Source organism: Anabrus simplex, chromosome 1 (assembly GCF_040414725.1).
Source record: "Anabrus simplex isolate iqAnaSimp1 chromosome 1, ASM4041472v1, whole genome shotgun sequence".
NCBI lineage: Eukaryota > Metazoa > Arthropoda > Insecta > Orthoptera > Tettigoniidae > Anabrus > Anabrus simplex.
In genome coordinates, this window is record NC_090265.1 from 902,416,836 (window position 1) to 902,440,543 (window position 23,708).

General features: G+C 36.2%; 1 protein-coding gene across 5 annotated transcripts in view; it reads right to left on the reverse strand.

The window, feature by feature from the left end:
- Positions 1-23,708, reverse strand: part of Rfx (regulatory transcription factor Rfx) — a 560,573-nt gene that overhangs the window by 284,109 nt on the left and 252,756 nt on the right. For 4 of the 5 annotated variants that reach the window (XM_067136615.2, XM_067136614.2, XM_067136616.2 and 1 more), the window contains one exon: positions 12,754-13,121. In XM_067136615.2, the coding sequence (XP_066992716.1) occupies positions 12,754-13,086 (333 nt within the window). In that variant the 5' untranslated portion in view covers positions 13,087-13,121. The remainder of the gene's footprint in view (positions 1-12,753; positions 13,122-23,708) is intronic. The other variant, XM_067136617.2, reaches the window with a different exon arrangement.

The following is a 23,708-nucleotide window of genomic DNA, read 5'->3' on the forward strand; positions in this document are numbered from 1 at the left end:
TTACTTTTTTATTTGCATCATCTGAACCCATTTTTTAAAACTTTAGACACATTACAAAACCAGGTAGCTGGCTTGCTGCTGATATCCTAACTGTAGGTACTCACTCGTTTGTTAATAATAATAATAATAATAATAATAATAATAATAATAATAATAATAATAATAATAATAATAATATTTGTTTTCCGTCCCACTAACTACTTTTACAGTCTTCGGAGATTTCCTAAAAGCAATGAAAGAAATAAGCAAACAGGAGACTAACAGTATCAATACCATAGATCTTACAAGTACTCAGCACATTCAACAGTAAGAAGTAAATAAAATGAAAGGTGAAAATGAAAATCATTCTATCATTCAGGGTCAACTAATGTTGTTAAAACATCAAGGAGATGAGACAAAACTAATGAAAGAGGGTAGCCAAGCACAATATGTCAAGCATTGGAAGAATTAGCAAAGGGCCCCTACAGTATGTTCACGTCCATGTCTCACTGCTGTGAGCTAAGAGTACAAATGAGCATGGCCTACATTTACTATGAATTCTTCCTACATTTAATGCAGACAGCCATGAAGACATTTTCAAAACTGAAGTTACGATGTTTATGTCAATCGGACTCCACTGCACATGCTGGCAAAGTATCGTTAAGCGTCAAATTAATCTAGAGGGTAAAAACCACATTTAAAAAAAGAAATTATCGTAACCACCACTACCAGTAATATACAAAACACCAGGTTATCGTAAGCATCAGTCGTTACATCTTAAGAGCCTGAATTAGAATCGCTTCTCACAGTGGGATTTGAACCCACCCTCTTCCGATGCAAGCTATCAACACTCATTGAGGAACCATCTTGACAGGTCCTCGGTCTTAATTCAGGAAGTGTAGGATAAAAAGAAAGCCGAATAAATACAGGGAAAGGGAAGAAACACACAATAAAGGTAAATACAATGGTGAAAGATTAGAAACACTTCCCACATCAAGACAAGATCTATCTGGATGGCCACTCATTGAATAATGATGCCTGCCCTCCTGATGGAAGCTGGGAAGCAGAAATGAGCTTGTTGGGGGCCAAGAAGAGCTAGGAATCTATTCAAAGACAGCAGTGTATGAAGATGTGAAGATTATCCTTGTCCTTCTGTGTTCTCATGTTGGTGCTTGTCTCCTCTTTGTATTGTTTTTCCATAATGACCTGCCATTATGATCATCCTCTTATGTGTTACTTTTCTTGTTCCTATCTCTCTCCACATATGACTTGATTCGATACTTGTATGTACCTTTCCAATGCTTATATTATGCCATTGGGATCCTTTTCTCCTAATGGTTGCCTTATGTTCCTAATCTTCTGCCACCTGTATTCATCTTTATCTCATGTTTCTTCTCGTTTAATGTATTTACCCAGATTTCCTATTATCCTACACTTCCAACATCAACACTGAATATTTTCAAGATGGACCCTCAATAAGTGCCAACGTCTGCCCACCTGATGAAGCTGAGAAGCAGAAATTAGCTTGTCTGGATATTAGAAGAACTGGGATTGATGAGGAGAGATCCTATCTATTTGAAGATGGCAGTGTATGGAGATGTGAAAATGATCCTTGTCCTTTTGAGTTATTATGTCTGTCCTTTCCACCTCATTCTGTTGCTCCTGCTTTCCACACTGACCTGCCACTGTGTTTGCCCTATTATATGTTCCTGTATCTCTATATATGACTAGATTAGCCTGGTTACATGAACGAATTCAATCCATGAAATGTCACTGTATTATTTGTCCCAAATGAAAGATAATACAGTAATTGCTTTTACTCAAAGAAAGTGTAAAATCTGCGGTAAATTACGGAAAAGTACAAAATATTTACTTGTAGAGAATAATATGGATACATACTTTACTACCTTACAACTATTTTTTCCGCTGCATCGCAGCGCTTCTATATGTGTTTTGTTTGTCTAAGATTTTGTGTGCGATGTCTTTGTGCACTGAAGTTGTTTGAATTAATTAGGTGTTGTTTTCTTCATGTTGCTCATTCATTTTGTGCCCTAACTCATTCATTATTACTGGTCCAGGATTCATGCTATTTTCCTTTCAACAAAACAGTAATATATTTATCGGTCCAGGGATCATGCTATTTTGCTGTTTGAACTCCCGCGCTAGTCATGTAGACAAAGATAATGAGAATTGACAGGCATAGCACTCCCATTCATTGGTGCTAGCCCTGGACCTCAAGAAAGAAACAAAAGACGGCACGAGCAGCAGAATTCAAGATAAGGGAGTCCTGTCTACAGCCCGTAAATGCATATACATATTTCTCTAGATATTTCCCTAGTAACGACAGTATTTGTTAATTTACCACAGATTTTACACATTATTTGAGTGAAAGCAATTATTATCTTTCATTTGGAGCAAATATTACAGTGACATTTAGTGGATCAGATTCATTCACATAACCAATTAGTCTATACCTATCTAAATATTTTTGATCTGGTTTTGTAATTGGTATCACAATTTCCCTAGCACTGCTGAATTGGAAAACAACCCCCATTCCATATTTTACTGAACGAGAAGTCAATGGGACTTCTGTCTGGTTACGGTCATTATCTGCCCCAAGAGGCATGTCACTACAGAGTGCGTGTGTGCTTCATAATAGTAATTCTGTTACAGCAATATGATGTACTGGAGGCAAAGAACTTTATAGTTTAAGAACACAAGGTTATAGTGACCAGACCTGGACATGCCATCAAGTATAATGCAATGTTATCAGTACAATAAGCTGAGGATATTTCCTAAAATGCCTATTTGTTTCTGTAACTACTGAATATAGAGAAAAGTTAGGAATGTATACATCAATTTATGATGAATAATAGGTGTTTGTTAGTGCCTATACATGTCTTTTGATTGTTAGTACCTATTTTGCAATAAATGCCCATTTAAATGCCTGAAACATTGTTTTAAACCTTTTAGAATTGTGATTATTTTATTTGTTTGCTTAGACATTTCTTGTCAGTCAGTAGAGGGTATAGCTCAATCACATCCTGTGAGAATGAGGTCACATTCCCTTGATTTAGAACTATCCCGACTGGAATGAGAAAATCTTGAAAAATACACAGCAGTCGACTGTAATATAGGTTTGGTTCCTTGGTTGAATGTCAGTGGCAAAACCTTTGGTTCAGAGGATCCCGGGTTCGATTCCTAGTCGAGTCAGGAATTTTAACTGCAGCTAGTTAATTCCTCTGACTCAGCGGGACTGGGTGTTTGTGTTCATCTTTATATGTGGTACACACACCACACCACACTACCAACCACCACAGAAACACGGAATACTGAATACATCCTACCAAAATGAGGTGGAGTCAGGAAGGGTATCCAGCTCTAACACGGGACCGAAGTCCACACGTGCATCACAGTTCGCACCCACAATACCACCCAGGTATGGAAAAAGTGGACAAAGAAGTTAGAACAAGTTTTATAATGTTAATAGTGCCTATTTTTAGAGCCTCATTTAGGATTTTCAATGCCTAAATGTCCTCAGCTTAATTATTAGCAAAACAGAGAGATTGGCAATGATATCTCCTTTGATAAAAACACTGTCTATTACCAGTCACGATATCAAGCTCCTTGGCTGAAGTCAGCATAGTGGCCTTTGGTTCCAAGGCACACCCCCGGCTGAGACAGGGATTTTAATTTTAAATGGTTAATTCCCTGACTCAGAGACTGGGTGTTTTGTTTTATTCTCAATATGCCTTCAGCACATACACCACACACAACGCTATCCTCTACCAGTATAACATGCAGTTTTCCAAATACTGTGCTAAAAAAAAAAACCTGGATGTGCAGATGCGACTGATGAAATCATCAGGAAGTGATCTGTCGTTAATGTCCAGTCTGAAGTGACTAGTGAAGACATTGTCTACATTTCTTTACAATAAAATAGAGAAACAAAAGAGAGAGAAAACGTTCAAGAAGGATATGTATGCCAAAATAACACAATGAAGCATTCAAAGCCCTTGAAGCAGAATTGAAATATGTGGAGCAACATAAAGAAACCTCCAACACTGATGTGTTACTTGTACAGAGAATACATGATGTGACAGCATGAAAAAGACAGTCAACAGACAAGAAAAATTTTATTACAAACTTCTTTAAACAAATTTAAATTTGTTTCAACATCCTTTTATGCTCAAATATTAAACTGTATTGTACAGTGAATGTAAATATCATCTGTATCAGTAATAATACATCTGTACACAATTCACGATATCGTTTTTTCCTCTTTCCATTTTAACAGACATATCTGTTTATCCGACATCATGCTGGCCCGTCTATATTGGATAAGTGGGACTCTACTGTAATATACCACTGCTTAAGAGGCCCAAACTTCCTTACCGGCTCTTGTATGAATTTAAAACTTACTTATAACCTGGGTTGGGATTATTATAATGCTAATGAATTGAAAATTTGAATTCCAGGTTATAGCCCATAACAAAAGAAAATATTTAGTGCACTGTCAAGTCTTCACGGGAATTTGTAAGGTTCATCATCATCATCATCATCATCATCATCATCATCATCATCTGCAGTTTCTAGCTGTTGGCCAGGTTGATAAGCTATCCAAAATGTTGTTTCTCATATCTCTTGCAGTATGACCTCAAAGCTGAATGAATCTCTCCAGTGAATTACACTATCCAGCATGATTTTTGCAGCAAAGCATCTGATTCGTGATTTTAACTAAATAAGGTCTCCTGATTTCAGAAATGTCATTGGTTCTATTCTATCACATATAGTTTTCATGTTATGTGCCATTTACTGTCTGAAAATGTTTCATTGCGGCACAGTGCTGCTTTGTGATAACAGCGAATCTGCTGTTTGTGGATTCCTACAGGAGGAGGTTAAAGGCTGTACTACTTCATAACGGAAACATTCTAGCAATAGCACATTCGGTTTCACTAAAAGAAAATTACAATATACCACAATGCAAACCATTTTAGATAAAATCAAGTATCATGAGCAGCAGTGGGATGTGTGTAATGACTTGAAGGTGTGTGGTATTATATTAGGACAACAAGCAGGCTACACTAAATTCCCTTGTTATTTATGTGAATGGGACAGCAGAGCTAGAGACAAACACTGGTCTACACCTTCCTGGCCCAAGAGACAAGTTTTGACACTTGGTGTGAAAAATGTTACAAATGTTACAAATGCTTCATTAGTTGACCCACAAAAAATTATTTTGCCACCACTACACATCAAACTGGGAATCATGAAGCAGTTCGTTAAGGCCTTGGAAAAAAGTAGCCCCTGTTTCAAGTACATTGCAAGCAAATTTCCACATTTATCTGATGCAAAAGTCAAGGGAGGCAATTTAATGGACCACAAATTAGAAAGCTTCTGAAAGACAGAAACTGAACAGATGATGAATGCCGTGGAACTTGATGCATGGAATTCAATAAGAGACGTCATAATGAAGTTCCTAGGAAATGTAAAGGATGAGCAATAGTGAAAACGATGTTGGGTGATATGAAAGAATTGCGCAGAATGAATCTGAAACTGCACTTCCTTCATTCTCATCTCGATCAATTTCTGGAAAATCTTGGGGCTGTTAATGAAGAGATGGGAGAGAGATTCCATCAGGACATCAAGAAGGCAGAAAGAAGATACCAGGGAAGGTTGGATGAACTAATGATGGCCGACTACTGTTGGTGTTTGAAAAGAGAAGACAAACTTGATGCAGTCAGACACTGGGGAGCCAAGCGTTCATTCCAAGCGGACATCTAGGACTGTTAATTTTGTTCACATTTATGAATTCATAAAAATACTGAATAAAAGTTACATTGTTTGCTTGTAAATCATGTTTAATTGTGAAAATAAAATGCTTTCATTGCCTCCGAGTTGTTTGTTTATGTGTTTTTGTGTAAATCAGTATTAGGCCTCTGTTGCGATAAATGCTAAATATTTCATTGTAATTTTATACTCAATAATTATTCATTGTATATAATAATTCAAGACAATATTCAACTATTTCAAAATATATATAATAATACAAAGAAATATAAATATTTCCAAAATTATCAACATTTTTCAGTACTTTTTAAATGCAATATTCAGGTCTATCTCTTATTTTGATATACCTAATGCGAGAAAACATGACGTGATACACAGAAATGGACAACGGATTCGTGTTCAGCGACCCAAAATTAGTTAAAATCACCTATCACACCTCTTGCTGCAAGAAAAAAGTTTGAAAATACTGGGTTGTGTTATATACATCTGACTGAAGGTGTAAGTTGATCTGGATTCGTGACATCCAGTTTTGAAACTCTGCTGAGAGAATGTCAGTGTTTTTGAATCACCAATCTACTACATCTACACTTTTATACATCAGATCAATAAATATATTTCAGACTGCTTTTGGTAGTCTGTCTAGTATTATTATACCTTTAATTTGAAAAACACCAATCCTTGATAACATTTCTTTTGCTAAAGTTTGCATAATAAAGTCAAGAAAATGGGGTAAGGCCTTAACCGACGGCCTGAGAAATCTGTTCAAAACTTTGCTTTATTATGGGAGATCTTAAATTCTTCAGTACTGTAGATCTGAAGTTCATTAGTTCTGTTATTTCCTTGCAAGTTTACTCATTGAGCCTATGGTCAGTATCAAGAACAGTGGTTTTGTGAGCTTCTGCTACTGGAAATTTTATTTCAGAATTATTTTGGCTTGAGGAAGTCTCTGATCTCAAAATAACTATCACTGACACATTTTCTAATGGAAATACAGTAAAACTCTGTTAATACGCAGTAAAATATGATGATAGTAAGTTTCCGGACTATATATGAGACAACAGCAATATTATATCAAGTTTATTACTTATGAAGAAGAGTTCAATGGATGGAGCCAATTGTTATTCACAAGATTTCACTGTCATGATCATATTTTACTGCATTTGATTTACATATTTGATGTTAAATTATGTCAGATTTTATAAATTAATAATGTATACTCATTTGCATTGTCCTTTCCAATGCTGACAATGGTTCAAAGAGCCAAAACACGTACATTTTTAAAAATACAATATGATAATTAAGTAATTTACAAGATTACATTATATAGTACTAAAGAGGTTGAAATTTTATATTTTAATTTAGATAACTATTGAACTGTGTGCTAAAAGTCAGTAGCATGACTTGAATTACTCAAAACTACCCCTGGCCCAAATGATGATAAATTTGTAACAAACACCTCCATTAATGGCATTTTCCAAGAGATACAGCTGAAGTGAATTGCCTCAGCTGCTAGTTCTCCTGTCAATTTGCAGAATGAAAAACTGATTAGTCATAGAGACACTTCAAGGAAAGATTTTTGGTTCAGGGAACTGTAGAGAAGCGCACAACCATATTTGATGCCAACTGGAACGGATCTGGAAAATCATGGTGTTGGTGAAATGTTAATGTTGGCAGAACATTTGAGGGAACAAGTTGCAAAATGTGAAAATGGAGTGAATGTATACAAAATGAGTTGTACGAGTTCAAAATTCTTCGAAGAGGAAAAAAATCGTATGAGCTGTTGGAGCTTGCAGGCAGTGATGGATTTCCTATTTGGAGACATTCGATATTTGTACGTGTTCTTCCAATCTCTACAGTATTGTGTGAGTGAGGATTTAGTTGGATAAACTTTATCAAAGACAGATTCAGATCGTCATTAGAAACAAGCATTATTTTGTGATCTCATAATGTGTAACATGAATGAAACTGCAGTACAGGAATTTGATCCTGCAAGGGCTGTGGACCAGTAGCTTCTTAGTAGGAAGACAAGACCGCAACGCACATGCATGGTCATTTAGATAATTATTCTGCAAGATTGTAGGCCTATGTTCAATATCTTTTGAATTTTGTAAAATACAGCCAACACTAGCATTTACACCTAATAGTTCTATAATATATCTTTAATTTTATATTTCCGGAAGGTTTAAATGTGTAGATTAGAGAGACGTTAAGTAGGCAGCTCGATTATTTATAGGTATCAAGTTGGTGGGATCCTTGCTGGCACCTAAACATTTGGGCTGGCTTCTCAATTCAGAGAAAATTTCTGCACCCCTGATATGAGGGTATACAATCTTTACTCTGAAGATCAATCACTTTGAGAAGCCAGAGAGGCTGGTGGTGTGTGTACACTACAATTCTCTAATATGATGCCTGCAGGGAAGAAGTGCCACTACATACTCAGCTGGACATATTAACAGTTTGTACTTTGTTCCTAGTAAGGGAAACAGTGTGCAACATACATGCCTTACCAGATTGTGACTTTTCATCCACAACATCCCCTAACTGCTGAACTGCATAGGCTTAAATGGTGTACTATGACAAGTGTCTTTTCTGATATGAAATTTCCCGATCAGCTTAAATACAAAAATATGCTGCTCTGTCATCCAGCCAGTCGCTCTCTATGGTGCTGAATGCTGGGCATTTACTGAGGAAGTGGAGCAACAATTTGCTGTGACCAAAACAAGGAAGCTACAGTGCATACTTCTTGATCATCTGACAAACGAAGTATGCAGGCAATATAAAGTGACACCAATCATACAGAAGAAGAGGGAAATCCATCTGCACTGGTACGGTCACGTACTTGTAGCAGAGAAATCAACCGTGGCAAAGAGGACTTTTGCTCTGCAGGTCGATGGTAAAGGATCCATACCCTCCACAACAACCTCAGGATTGCAGGCCTACACCCAGACCATGGTAAAGATCGGGGACGAAATTCTGCCTATTTGTCGCTGTTATACCTGTATACGGAAACGTAGGTTTTTAAGATAATTACAAATGTGTTTTAGGCTCTCTTTAGCAAGAATTTGTAGGTTTGATTGTGCCTATAAATGCCTATTTCTGGGGTTCGTGCCTATATGGAGTATAATTGCCTATTTAATGCCTTTTGACAGTCTTTAAAAGAATCCAAATTTTCTGGTCTCTTTGAAGAAGTGCATTTAACAATGCCTATAGAAAAATCTTCCAATTCCTCCTGCCTGAAGCAGTGGATCACTGGAGATCCCAACTTCCTTCCCTTTTGCCAAGCTTGAAGGTTTATCTTTTTGTGACTGAAGACTACGATCGCATTTTGTTGTAGCATTCATAGGGCTATTAATTTATGTATTGTGGCAAACTGTTTTGTTACACCGCTATATGATTTAGGCCATGGGCAATGAGGATGCTGTCTACATAAGAAAAGCCAAGAAAAGCACGTCCTACCCATCGGTTTGATCAGATTTGATATTCCTGAAGGAAACTTCAGCAAGCTGCTGGGAGCCATTACAGCGTTGGAGAGAAGTGTCATGCCCCTTATGGAGTCCATTATGTTTGCGGAAGGAGTTAAGGGAAGTCATTTGGAAATGTAGCAGCTATCAGGGAAAGTTTGATTGAGACCTGCAACGAAATCCAAGGGGAGGGGGCTGATGTGATGTTGATAGATACTTCCCTCAATACAGAAACATTCTTCATGACAACAGAGCACAATTGTTACCTGAAAATATTGAAAATTTGTTAATTATAAATCCCTTCCATAGTGACTGAGTGCACTATAAGTAATTTTTAATGCCTATGTTGCCTATTTTACACAATGGAGCCTATCTACAAACCAATTTTGGCTATTTTTAGTGCCTATATGCCTGCCAATTTAAACTGTTTTTTGTGTCTATAAATCCTGACCCTAGTAATGATCATCCCAAATGGCAACACAGAATCAAAACACAGGACCGGACCCCATCTCGGAGCAGAATAAACACTTATTTGTTTATAGTTACCATTTCATTTTATATCTTAATTATTTCCCAAAAATGTATATATGTCAAACCCAAGTTGGCTTCATAAATACATTAAAAAGCAAACAAATTAATAATTTTGTTTACATTGTAAATTTTGAGTTGGTCGATTGGAAATGTATCAGCAATACTGTGTTTATTAATTCATGTGCATTCAAAACTGTCTACTGTTGTGAACACTTATGTAACTTGTTACGATGGAAGCCATTCTTTTTACACTCAACTTAGTTATTTCCTTATGTTGAATAAAATAAAGTAGGAGTCCACCTTTTCAACACTGTTCAATACTCATAAACAGAATACATTTAAATATTTATTAACAGTACGTATTTCTTCCCTATGAGGGACATCCTCAACTGTAAGAAGACTGAGTACAAGAAGTCCAAAAAGTTAAAAATACACAGTAAAAATAGTTAGATAAAAGGAATATATGCCATGCACTTACTGAAGGAACACCTGTAGTTCAAAATGCTCTCCTGTGTGTTAGATAGAGATCCAAAAATATTGGATTGTACAGTCCCAAAAAGAAAATCATGACATTTTATGTTAAAAACATTTAAAATGCCAGCCTGAGTGGCTCAGACAGCTGAGGTGCTGGCCTTCTGACTCCAACTTGGCAGGTTCAATCCTAGCTCAGTCCGGTGGTATTTGAAGGTGCTCAAATACATCAGCCTTGTGTTGGTAGATTTACTGGCATATAAAAGAACTCCCACAGGACAAAATTCTGGCACCTCGACATCTCCAAAACCATAAAAGTAGTTAGTGGGATGTAATAATAATAATAATAATAATAATAATAATAATAATAATAATAATAATAATGTTATTGCTTTACGTCTCTCGAACTACTTTTACGGTTTTCGGAGACGCTGAGGTGCCGGTATTTAGTCTCGCAGGAGTTCTTTTACGTGCCAGTAAATCTACCGACACCAGGCTGACATATTTGAGCACCTTCAAATACCACTGGACTGAGCCAGGATCGAACCTGCCAAGTTGGGGTTAGAAGGTTAGTGGGATGTAAAGCAAATAACATTATTACATTAAAGCAATAAAAGAAAACTACTTTCAAAGCACCATGCCGCAACCAGTTCTAACAAAAATAAAACTCTGCTTTTGTCCATCCTGGGGTTTTTTAATCCTGTTTTCTATCGCTACAAATGATGAACATCATTAATAAGACCAATCAATTGCAATGAGTAAGGACGAGATCAATTACAACATTTCCAGCATTAAGTAATAAAATTATCTTCAATCAGTATATTTTTGTCCAATAAACAAGATTAACTGGAATAAACCGAGTTCCAAAAGTGATTATAACTTGCCTAACCACAGAAGAAAAATCAAACAATACAAACCAATAGTCCCAGAACTACATATAATGCAACCTGGCAATCCACAAGTCTCTCTGCTATTGAATATTGTAAAACTGAGATCATAATGAATGTCCCACTCCAGTTGCCCGGGTGTGGTTAACAAGCCTCCTCCACTCCTTTCTGACCATCCACTTTTCCTGCTCCATTACTTCCGTCACGTCCAATCCAGCTTCTTGAATGTCCTTCCAAATCTGATCCATCCACCTCGGTCTTCCAACTGGTCTCTTTCCCTTTCTCTTTCCAATTCCCTTCTTGCTACCCAGTCCTTTCCCATTCTTTTTTACATGTCCAAACCATCTCAGTCTTGCTTCCTGTATGTTCTGTACTAACAGTTCTATATTTAGCTCTTCTCTGATTTTAATATTTTGAATTCTATCTCTTCTTGTCTTTCTAACCGATGTTCTTAAAAATTTAATTTCTATGGCTTGGATCTTACTATCTTGTCTCTTATTAGTTACCAGTGTTTCTAGTCCGTATGTTACAATTGGTATGAAATACTGTTTATATAATGTTAATTTTGTTCTCGGGGTACTTTAGTCATCCCATAAAAGCTCTCTGACTTGATAAAAAAATGTTGTACCTTTACTTAGTCTGTTATTAATTTCAGGGTTGATTTCATTACTTCCATTAATAATGCTACCCAGATATATAGTTGAATATTATACATTCAATCTGATATGTAGCATCAATCAATGTATTTACATTCGCTAACATGATGCACATGCAGCTGAAAGATTATTCAAACTTCTGGCTAATTCCTCAGTGAAGTGTGTTAATTTTCCTAACACTTTCCCTAGTGATGCTGATAGGATACTTGAGCAGAACTCGAATCTCCATTAATTATATTTTTTAACCGGCTCCTTTGTTTTATACAAACATACTAAATACGGCTGATCATCAGTGTATGTCAGCTTGGTATAATCTAGTATATATGAGCCCTATGAACCTCATAAAAATGGCAAATATTCCTCACTGTACAGTATAATACATTACTGAAAGTAGTATGTTTTACAGTTACCAATTTTAAAAATATTTACAGGATATTGGGCCTAGAAATAGCACACCCTGAAGATATTTCAAACATTATTACCAGTACTACATTGGATGATATATCAATAATTCACATTAAGTTTAAATTGTCCAGAAATTGTCCACTATTTAATAGAATCACTAAGTAATCCTAGTTGGTCCAAGCAAAAGTGAATATCTTAAGACACAAAGAACAGTAGCAGCAGAGTAAGGCAGAGGAGAAGCACTCAGCCTCAGAGAGTGGACTCAAACCCTTGCAACAGATTAGATTTTTCTCTTCTGTTTGAACAATTCACCTCAGAACACAACAGCATTTCAATTTATCATTTAAGTATGAATAACACGCATGAATTCCTCTGTGGCACAAATGTTGCTATTCCTAATCTACAAAGGGACTGCTATAAATTATTGAATTAACAAGTTTTAAAAGAAAAAAAGGGAAATATAAAGAATATAAAAATGATAATTTAAAATTTCACAACTGGAATTCAATAAAGGGAATTTTAAAATCTAATAATGATTCAGATCAGTAAAACCAAGAAAGCAGGTATTCCCACCTGTTGCAAGGAGTGCAAAGGCACTGCAGTGATGGAGACTGAATTGGCTGCGGCCGCAGCTGCTGCTACTACGGCTGCTACTTGAGCTGGACTGCTCACCACCGTCACATTTGGTGTAGAACTGAGCCCCCCGGACTGAGCCTGCCCCTGTCCCTCGCTTTGCTGCTGTTGCTGAGCCTGAGCCCGCTGTTGGCTGCCTCCTCTGCCCCCTCCACCTCCACCACCCCCTACCTGCTGCTGGTGGATGTCCGAAGCTGGTGTGGCGACCGCGGCTGCGGCTGTTGTCGCCGTGGTGGTGGCGGCCATGTTGAATGCTGGCTGTGCCGTCGTCATGGCAACTGGCCCGCCACTGCCTCTCGTTCCGGCTGCTGTAATGTGAAGCAACACATTCATATTCTCAGTGTTCCCTCTCTCCTCTCATATACAAATAACAAGGTAATATGTAAACAAAAAGAGGTCAGTTTTCAAATAAAATGTATACCATATCAATGCACATTTTTGAAAGATATTCCAATTTAAATAGAAATCAATATTTATACATATACTGCATAATAAACTTGGCTACTAAGTTCATAGTTATACAAAGACTATACCTACTAGAGAATAAATGAAGACCACTAATGAAGAAAGCAAATCATTTCTAAAGGGTGAATAGGTGTTTTGAAAATAATCACTCTCCAGAGGTCACCCATATTTGATTATTTCTCTGAAGTACATAGCAAATAGCATCAATTTTAACCTAACTCATTGCTGATACATGTTCTTGATGTATTTCTTCAAGGAAGATAGAAGTTTGTATTGAAGTGGGGTAAACGCTTCAGTAAATGACCATTTAAGGACCATAAATTGTACATTTACTTTTAATTACTGAAATTAAAGACCTAAGAAAACACAGTTCCCTCAATTTATGTCTAAAGAATAGGGATTTGAATTACTTGGATTAGAAGCCCGAACAGCAGATTCAAGAAATATAGCGGCAATTTTCCTGTTTGCTTAAACACCAATGAAAGACAATTTTCTTCTATACATTGACTACTCTTGCACTAGTAAATGATCAGAAATAAAAGTAATAAGGACAGCATTTTTATAACTATATTACTTTTAAATATTTTATAGCAGTCTGAAGGTATATGAGGAACAACACCTGCAAACCAAACCAAACCAAACCCCATGGCACTACACAACCCCAAAGGGCCTCGGCTTACCAAGTGACTGCTGCTCAACCCTAAGGCCTGCAGATTAAATACTAGCAAACATACAGGTATAAATAGGACTTTACTGATCTGGAAATATATATAAAGCATATTGATATAGCACCACATTAAGTTGTTATAATTGGTCATATACTGGTTCCTGCCAATCATTAGTACACTTACCCTCTCTAAACAGGGATTGTAAAAGATTCTTAATGCCATTCATTTGTTATAAATGAACAGAAAACTACATCAACAAAAGAGGAAGAACTTTGTTGTTTGTTAGCAAAAATATGTTGAAAGTAAATTAAAAAGTATAAGAATGTAATTCTATAAGAAATAAGTTAATTGAAGAACAATGGAAAATAATAGAAGGAAAACTGCAACATTAAGAGCAGTAACTTGCACATTTTTTCAAGGGGAATAATGGAGTTCATAAACTGTGTGCTCTTTTCACACAAATAAGTGAAAAAATCTGAAATGATTTTACTTTGTGCGACAATCAAACTATGAACAACAAACCATATTATGAATAAGAGTGGCAGTGGATGGATCAATAAGCCTGTAAACAAAGATTACTCCTCGAACAGTATGTCACATCTACTGCATGAGAGGTAGCACATCAACAAGTGGGGGTGTGGACAGAATGCAGGAGTGGGGGAATGGTAGTGGGGTTGAGTACTAATACACCTGGAGGGGAGGAGGACAATACACGGGTGGTGGGAGAGATCTGAGAGAGGACAGAAGAAAAAAAAAAAAAAGAAATATTACTCACAGAAGAATATTGTAGGTCCAATAAGATACAGAGCGATAGGGAAAATAGGAGAACGAGATAACCAAGAATTCTTTACATGTCAAATACAGCAAAATATTTCCTTCCTTTTCTTCTCTTCCTATACTTACAAAGGTAATAAAGAAAATTCTGCATGCAAAAAAGATGCAGTATATTTGATTATCTGACACAGGTTTCCACTAGGATCAATCACGCACTGAATCCAAAGCTTCCCGGAAATTCCAACTAATATTTGTATGAACTAGAACACATTTATGAATTGTATGGTATATTCAATGAAGTCAACCACACAATATCAAATCATCATATGATTATCAGTACCATATAATATGTATTCAATAACAAGGTGCTGGCTATAGAAACACTTAGCTTTATACATTTGTTTCTTACAACAGTAAAATATTCAGGACATACTCGATAAGGAATGTTACAAAAATTTACTTCATACAGATATCAAAATGACCTTTTATAGATATTACTACTATTATGCAGATCCCCATTTAATCTTCTTCTGTACATCCTAAGTTCATAGTCCGGTAGCATTTAAAGGATATCATTAAACTTTTGATGATTAAATCCTCCTTTTCCATAAGTTTCTGAGTCCACAAATTTGGGCTGCAGGCAGCAGTACATAGAAATTTTTGGTTACTACAGGGAATAGCAGAGAGGATTTGAATACATTTCTAGGCAAATAGGCAATCCTCAGTGCTTATCTCTACAGGTCATATGAAACCATGGTGATTTGATTTTTATTTGTTCTGAATTTGTGTCTGCTCTTACCAATTTCATCTCAAACTGGGACACTTTGTAAAAACTGTGGCATAGCCTGCCAATGTAATCTATGCCTCAGTTGCAACACTGTGTTAAGGCCTACTTGGGAGAACTTATTACAAAATATTAAGTGTGGTTAAGAACAATTATACAAAAAGGTACATATTTTACTACACAAGAAACTAACTTACAGCAGAAACCTAGCTATCAGAGTGTGATCAATACCATTCGCACTTTTTACTAATATGGATTCCCTTTTTTTAGAAAGGGTTTGTCATTCTTGAACACGTCATAAAATTCACTACAGTCAAGTTCAATGTTTATTTTTCACATGACTAGACCTTTCACTGTGGATCCTGTCTTTTAGCTCTTCCTTCAGACTATACATTGTCATAATTAAAAAATACTCTTTCAATAAGAGTAGAAAAGCCAAAACAAAAAAGCCTTTTGCCATCACATTACTATCAAAAAAATTTACATTATAATTAAAACTGAATGCCCATCAGCAATCAGCATTGCCAACTGATTTTGTGGAGAACTCCTTATGCCACAACGAAAATTCACTAAATTATAAAGATATTCAATGAATAAAATGTTATTCCTGTCACTAACGACCAAATGGTAGACCTATGTCATTACACAGGTGCTAAATTGTTCATATTTAATTAAAGTAATACAATAGTTCCACTTATTTTGCCAATGAAAAAATGCTGGAGTAGAGGAATATATATATACTTCCATCAATTCAAATATATGTATACATAGTACATTTTGATATCAGAGAAATCTTAAAGCTCTATGATATAAAAAAAAAATCACTATGTACAACAAGTACCTCATTATGAACAAATCAAGCATTCCGTACAACAAATCGCTATGTACATTTTATATTCTAATCTTGTAATTACAGTACTGAATAAACTTTATGACCTATTTAGATATTACTCCAAAGAATAAAAACAATGGTATGCCAGATATGCCTTTAATAATCTTTCAAATGTTTTTATTTGGGGGACAAATTTAATTTCCTGTGGTAGTTTATTGCATAATTTGATTCCAAAATGAAATGTTCACTTTTAATATGTACTTGTATTTGTTTGTGCGTTGTGTTACGGTCATGAATGCAGCTATTCCTTTTTAGGTAACGGTAACTGTCTTTATTCTTTAAATTCTTTTAAAGAAACAAGAATACTTTCATAGATATAGATACAAGGCAATGGGAGGATGTTTGAAGTCTTAAATAGAGGCCAGCAAGATACTCCAGCTACAACATTCGTCATAATTCTAAGTGCACTATTTTGAATCCTGGAAGTACTTAAAACATCTGACAACATACCCCAAAATATTACTCCCTACTTTAAGTGTGCACGGAAATAAGCAAAGTATGTGTTTCTTAATGTTATCATGCTTGTACAAGATTTCAAAATACATAAAGCAAAACACATCGTATTCAGTTTTGAATTTAAACATTGCATATGTTTATTCCACTTGAGCTCATGCTGAATCCAAATCCCTAAAAATTTTGTTTCTAGCTTGTTTTCTATTTGGTGGTCATTTACAATTATATTTGGAGTTGCAGGTTTCCTGTTCTGAGCAGTATGGAAATTAAGTGATACTGTTTTTCCATAATTTATTATTAGACGGTTGTTTCAAGACCAATCAGATAGTTGTTCTGCAACAGGATCGGCAGGCTGCTGCATAGCCTCATTTGTTTTAACTTTCATTAAAAGTGTGGCATCATCTGCAAACAAAATCTCATATGAATCAATATTCTGTGTTATGTCATTTATATAGTAAAGAAAAAGAAGACGGCCCAGGAATGACCGCTGTGGAATTCCAAATTTCATGGTACCCTCATCAGATATAACTGCTCATTATGTGGAGTGTTTCCACTGCCATTGTATTTTAAGCTAACAATTTGTTTCTGGGTAACTAGAAACTATTCAATCCATTTATTACCTACAACCCTAATACCATGTTGATTTACTTTTGCAAGAATGATTTTATGATTTGCAATGTCAAAAGCCTGTGACAAATCCAGGCATATATATCAGTTACATTTATGTTGTTGTCCATTAGTTTTAATATACTATTAATACATTCATAAATGGCCATCTGTGTTGACATCCCAGCCCTGAATCCATGCTGTGAAATGATACCACATTACTACTTTTTGTCAAACTTACTAGTCTATTATACATAATTGTTTTCAACTTTTTTTGAAATGCCAGTAGGAAAAGTAATTGGTCGATAGTTATCTAATTGCTTGGGCCCTTTTTTGTGTACTGGAATGACTTTAGAGAGCTTTAATATTTCAGGAAAACTTCCAGTAAGAAGTGAGCTATTATATAAATGAGTTAAAATGGATAAATTATATTGTCAGTACATTTCTTTAAAATCAGTTACAGACAAAGTCATTAAACTGGTAACACTGAAACCAGCTGGCGGCTTGCTGTTCCATTTCTGCAGTTATATTTAATTTATTTAAATCTGAGACTAGAACAATTTATAAACTGGCCATGATACCAGGATCAGTCAGTAAAACTGAGACATATAGTAAACTTAATTCTTAGGAAAAGATACTTGCATTGCTTTATTAATTCCCAATACCTCCAAATCACATTTTCATTTATGTACACAGGTCAAAGGTCAGTATGATGCCAATTAGCACTTTTCTCATTAGAAGTCTTCTGAGTTGAGGATCACCGATAACTTCTCACGTAGGATTGTTATACGCCATAGATTTCACGGACAATACAGTAAGAATAACTCTAGGCCGAAAAAACAAAATTCCAGTTTTGAAAATCAATTTGGGAACTTTTTTGCCACGAAATCTGAAAGACATTGCTAGCAAAGGTTCAGCTTTGATCATATATTACTTTTCAACCGGATACCCCACTGTTAAAGGCTGCACTTTCATGAGAAAACATTGAAAAATCAATGAAATGGATGCAAGAAACTACAACTTACAAATTGGATGATTTTTTTTTTAAGACAAAGTTTGAAGAGTCTGAGAACATTAAGTCCAAGAAATTTCTCTGTCATAAATGTATTCCGGGGAAATAGTATTCTGAAAAGCTCAAACCTGTAGCTTTTTTTTTTTTTCTATTCCTGAATATAATGCAAATGTAGAGATGTTTTCTCTTACGTCTGCCCTTTGGACAGAAGACAGGAACAGGTTAGCACCAACATCTGTAAATGCAAATGCTACAAGCAGCCAACAATTCAACATGAAATGTGAAATTGTAGCAAGTTTCACAGGCTAAATGAAAACCAAACCAAGTTCCTATCTTCTGCTCATGGCTTTGAAAAGTACACATGTAGTAATACAGATGTTATTGTCACCAAATGAAGTTGATACTAACACACCAATGTTATTATGATAAATGTTTATTTATAATGACCACTACAGTATATCCTTGTTTTAGATCCTTAAACTGCAACAATGCCCTGGTTTTAAATTTTTCTATTAAGGCAACCCTACTCGCGAACACTAAAGGAACGAAACTAAATTACCGGCTGGCCTTTCCACAATGATATAGGTATAAAAAGTATGATTTATGGCAAACATCATTAATTTTTTGTGTTAAAATACTTTTATACACTGCCAACAATGGACGAAGTAAATAATAATAATAATAATAATAATAATAATAATAATAATAATAATAATAATAAATTCAAATAGGCTAAACTAAAGCTCATCTGTTAAATTCAAGATTTTTAATTTAGTGTAAAAAACTCCTAATTATACTGTATATTATCGGACTTCTTAAAACTGCTAATAAGTCATGATAGCTATTACAAGATCTTGCATTACATTGTTCAGCATGACAAACTGTTTCCAGATTTTTCTGAATAAAGCTGACACTGTCCTAAGTCCTTAGTTCGATTACTTCCATCTTCTGTAGATCAGACTAGTTTGATAGAGGGGGTTGTTGGAATATAGACATTCTTCTCTCAGTATTCACTTCTTCCAGTAGGGCTTTATTTAATGCTTAAATCTGGTGGTTATGTCTTTCAAATGGTCCTTATTCTTGACATTCTCCAAAGCAAACCATGTCTCTTCGGCTAGTACTGTTATCTGGTGATATGCAATTGTCACAACGGTAGTCACGAGTTTCTTTGATTGAGAAAATGCACCAGGAATTGAAATACGTAAGTAGAGTAACACAGTATCTGTTAAAAGTGCGCATGGGAATCTGTATGGTAAACAGTTATCATACTACACATTATTATAGCTTAGGCTGAGCGCACATTTGGATCCGTATTCGTACAAAATTACATCGTACGAACGCGCGAACGAACAATCCCGACGCTAGTAATGCTATGTGGGCTCGAACTCTGCGCATGACATAGCCGTGCGTATACGTACACGCGCGTTTATATACGACATCCGATCACGTTCCCAACTTGCTGGGATTTACCGGATCTTTACGTACGAACTCCCAGCAATATGGATGTTTGAAAAGTTCATAAGGTTAATATACGAACGAAAATGCTTGCAGGATCAAAGTGACTGTAAATATCACTTGCGTGACTACCAACGCAATTCATGGAAGGAAATCTCTGAAGAAATTGATACGGTATGCCTGCTAAGTTTGTTTTATTTACACTTGAAGTGATGCACATTTCTACACGCATACATACAAAGAAAAGTTTACAAGTTACATTTTGCATTATTACTAGGGCTCGAATTTCCGTAACTACAAATTTAAGTAACACTCAAGTACTGTAAATTCGCATGCTTTGTGATGATAATGCGAAGTGATTTTATTCGAGTTTGGTTATTATCTTCCAGGTATGATGGAATTTCCCTCATTCTTCCCTTTTCGGGTATATTTCATTGATCAACTCAGTTCTACGATACGTACGATACGTTCATACGTACGATTACGGTCGTACCTGTCCGTACGAAACAAATACGGATTCAATGTGCACTCAGCATTTAAGGATGAAAACGTGCTACACTGGCTTCAATCTCCATCAAGTTACCGCATTTGGCTAAAACAAGGAATATAATAGCATTCGACTGCCTTAACCCGAGGTGGCTGCGAAGAATGTAGGTTATGTCCGTTATTTTTATAACAACCAATTAGTAGGCCTAACCGTTCATAAGAAAAAATGTTTTTGAAATAAGGAAAAAAAAAACATCAAGCACTGTATATTATGTTTGCAGATCACATGCTCAAAAATATTTCAAACTGACCGGTATGTCACCAATTTTGCATAGCAAAAAGAAGTTGTGCAATTCACAAGAGGTCCAAAGGTTCATCATTACTCCAGCATCTAAGATATTTTTTATGGATTTATGTGATGCTTTGGTAAGAGCTTACACGCCACTAGAAAAAAATGAACAATGCAGGGTTCCTGAAAAATATACCAAGAACGACGTCCCATATACATCAACCTTGCAGAAATATATCTTCCGATATACAGTGCATAACAGTCTTGTTTATATCTGCTAAGTAGGGTGTACAATGTCCTCATAATTTATAAACAGTACATAACCAATGCAGGATGAGAACTTGATGTTAGTGATCAAAAGTCTCGGCACATCATTTTGACAGAATAGGAGTGAAATGTGTTGTGTAGTGGCTTATTTGCATGCAACAGTCTTGTTTGTACACGTCCACTACCTCGTATTTGCTCGGGAACACTCCTAGTTACCTAGCGTGTATAAGTTCGCAGTTAGTGCACCAGCCCGTGTGTTACATAATGAGTAAAAGAACAGAGTTAAATGACGAACTAAAAATGTGATTGTATCTCTCGGATTACAAGGGTATTCTCTGAGTGAAATTGGACGCATAGTAAATAAACCGCATTCCACAATACACTGTGTGTGTTGAAGAAATTCAAATATAGAGTAACGACAAGGAATTTGCCAACAACAGTAAAAGAAAAGATACTGAATAAACGAGATGAACGTTATATTGTGAAACTAGTAAAACAGAATCTACAATTAAGTGCACCTAAGATCCGCGTAATGCTGGAAGGAAGTACGAAGAAGAAAATGTCAAGTCAGACTTCGTGGGGCACTGTGGAAATATGAGTATCACGGTAGACGACCACGGAAAAGGCCGTTTGTCACTAAGGAAAATCGACAAGCTAGAATTAAATTCTGCAGAGAGTATGAAAACGAGGATTGTACGTTCTGGAACAAAGTCATTTGGTCAAATGAGTCCAAAATATGTCTATACGGCTCGGAAGGAAACAGTTATGTGTGGAGAAAAGTAAATACAGCCAATAAACCTGCAAATACGCTACCCACCGTAAAACATGGAGTGGATAAATTATGATTTGGGGGTACATGTCGTCTTGTGGAGTGGGGGATGTCGAAATCATCAATAGCATCATGGACAGATGGGGTTATTTAAACATTTTAAAGAACAATGTCAAACGGAATGCAGTAAAAACGGGGTTGGGGCCTCGCTACATTTTTCAGAAAGACAACGGCCCCAAGTACACAGCTGATATTTGCAAGCAGTGGCTGATATGGAACGTACCAACGCAAATGCGAACTCCTGCCCAATCCCCTGACTTGAACCCCATAGAACATTTGTGGGTCTATCTAAAAGAAAGGGTTCATGCAAGGAAACCTCAATCACTTGAACAGTTAAGAAGTATAGTCAACGAAGAATGGGGTAAAACCGACCCAAAAAAGATGTGAGAAACTGGTTCATTCCATGCAGTGAAGGTGCAAGGCAGATCTGAAGGCCAGAGGATACTTATCGGGGTATTAAAGCCAAAGTAACAAGTATTTTTCATTTTCTTCTGTTAGTGTACAAACAAGATTGTTGCACGATGAAACGCCCGGCTTTAGTACATTGCTTGTATTTGTGTTAAACTGTAAGATCACAGATCTGTTTTATTATTATTTACATTGTTTATTAGTGTGTATTACGATATGGGCAATACAATACAACAAAATAATTGTATACAAAAGTTTAACTGATACTTCGTAGCAATAAGTTGGTGTACAAACAAGACTGTTATGCACTGTATGCAAATCTTGACATATTTGCGACAAACAATCTTTGGAATTTACTATTTTAAAATTATTTTTTCGGGAAATCTAATATGAAAATGAGAAACCGTGTTCTTTTTGTATTAATAAAGTTAAAATTGCAGAAACCTAGCTCAGACTCATTAAATAATTGTGTAACTTCACTAATCAGGTCACAGACAAAACTCGCGAGAATCTGGGAGACTCAAATATTATACAGGGTGAAGCGTAATTCGCTCACTCGGGCGTCGCAGCGCGACTCCTCACATGCCAGCAATAAAAAAATGTCTCTTACAAAATTTCGTCTTGCCAGTATATCCGGCAGAAAAACGACGTTGAAGAGTAGCAATCTGGCAACGCTGTAACCACATCTAGGGTAACTACCTCTGTCAGCAGCCGTTAGTCGTACTGAACAGTTGGTGCAGTGGATAGAGTTTTGGGATAGCTTGCAGGAGGTCGAGTGGTCGATCCTGGGTTGAGGCGTATGTTTTTTATTTCGTAAATCTAGTCCAGGTGGTATGGTATCTGGCATCTTAATCGTCAACAGCGATTGCAGCGGGTCCTCTAGAAACCATTTGCACTTACATAATACGATCCTAGAAATGGACGAACAATCGTTTTCATTGGTCAGCTTTGAAAGGCGCCCTTTCCACGTCGTGGGCGTGAATTTAATATGGACAATATTAGTGCTAATGTGCTACATCTGCGCGAGCATATTACATGTAGTATGGTGGCATCTCCGAAAACCTTAAAAAAGGTAGTTCGTGGGACGTGAAACAAATAACATTATTATTATACATTTAGTATGTAAATGACAAGGTAGACGTTGTGTTACTGTACTGTGCTATCATCTTTAGCATATCGAAAGTGATATTGTTTGTGTAGTTATTCTGTCCTATGACTGGTCATTTGTTTCAGTTGTCTATTTCTTATTAGTCTAACCAGGTATTTGTTGTTTCAGCGTTACAAAATGTTGTAAATATAGGATACATGTAACCTCAGAAACGGTGTCTTGCTGTATTACAGTAGGTAATGTCAGATGGAAATTAGCAAATAAAAAATGCGCCTCAACCCAGGATCGAACCATCGATCTCCTGCATGCCCACCAAAAACTCTACCCACTGCACCAAGTGTACAGCACGGCCAGAACGCGCTGACAGCGGTAGTTACCCTACATATGCTTACAGTGTTG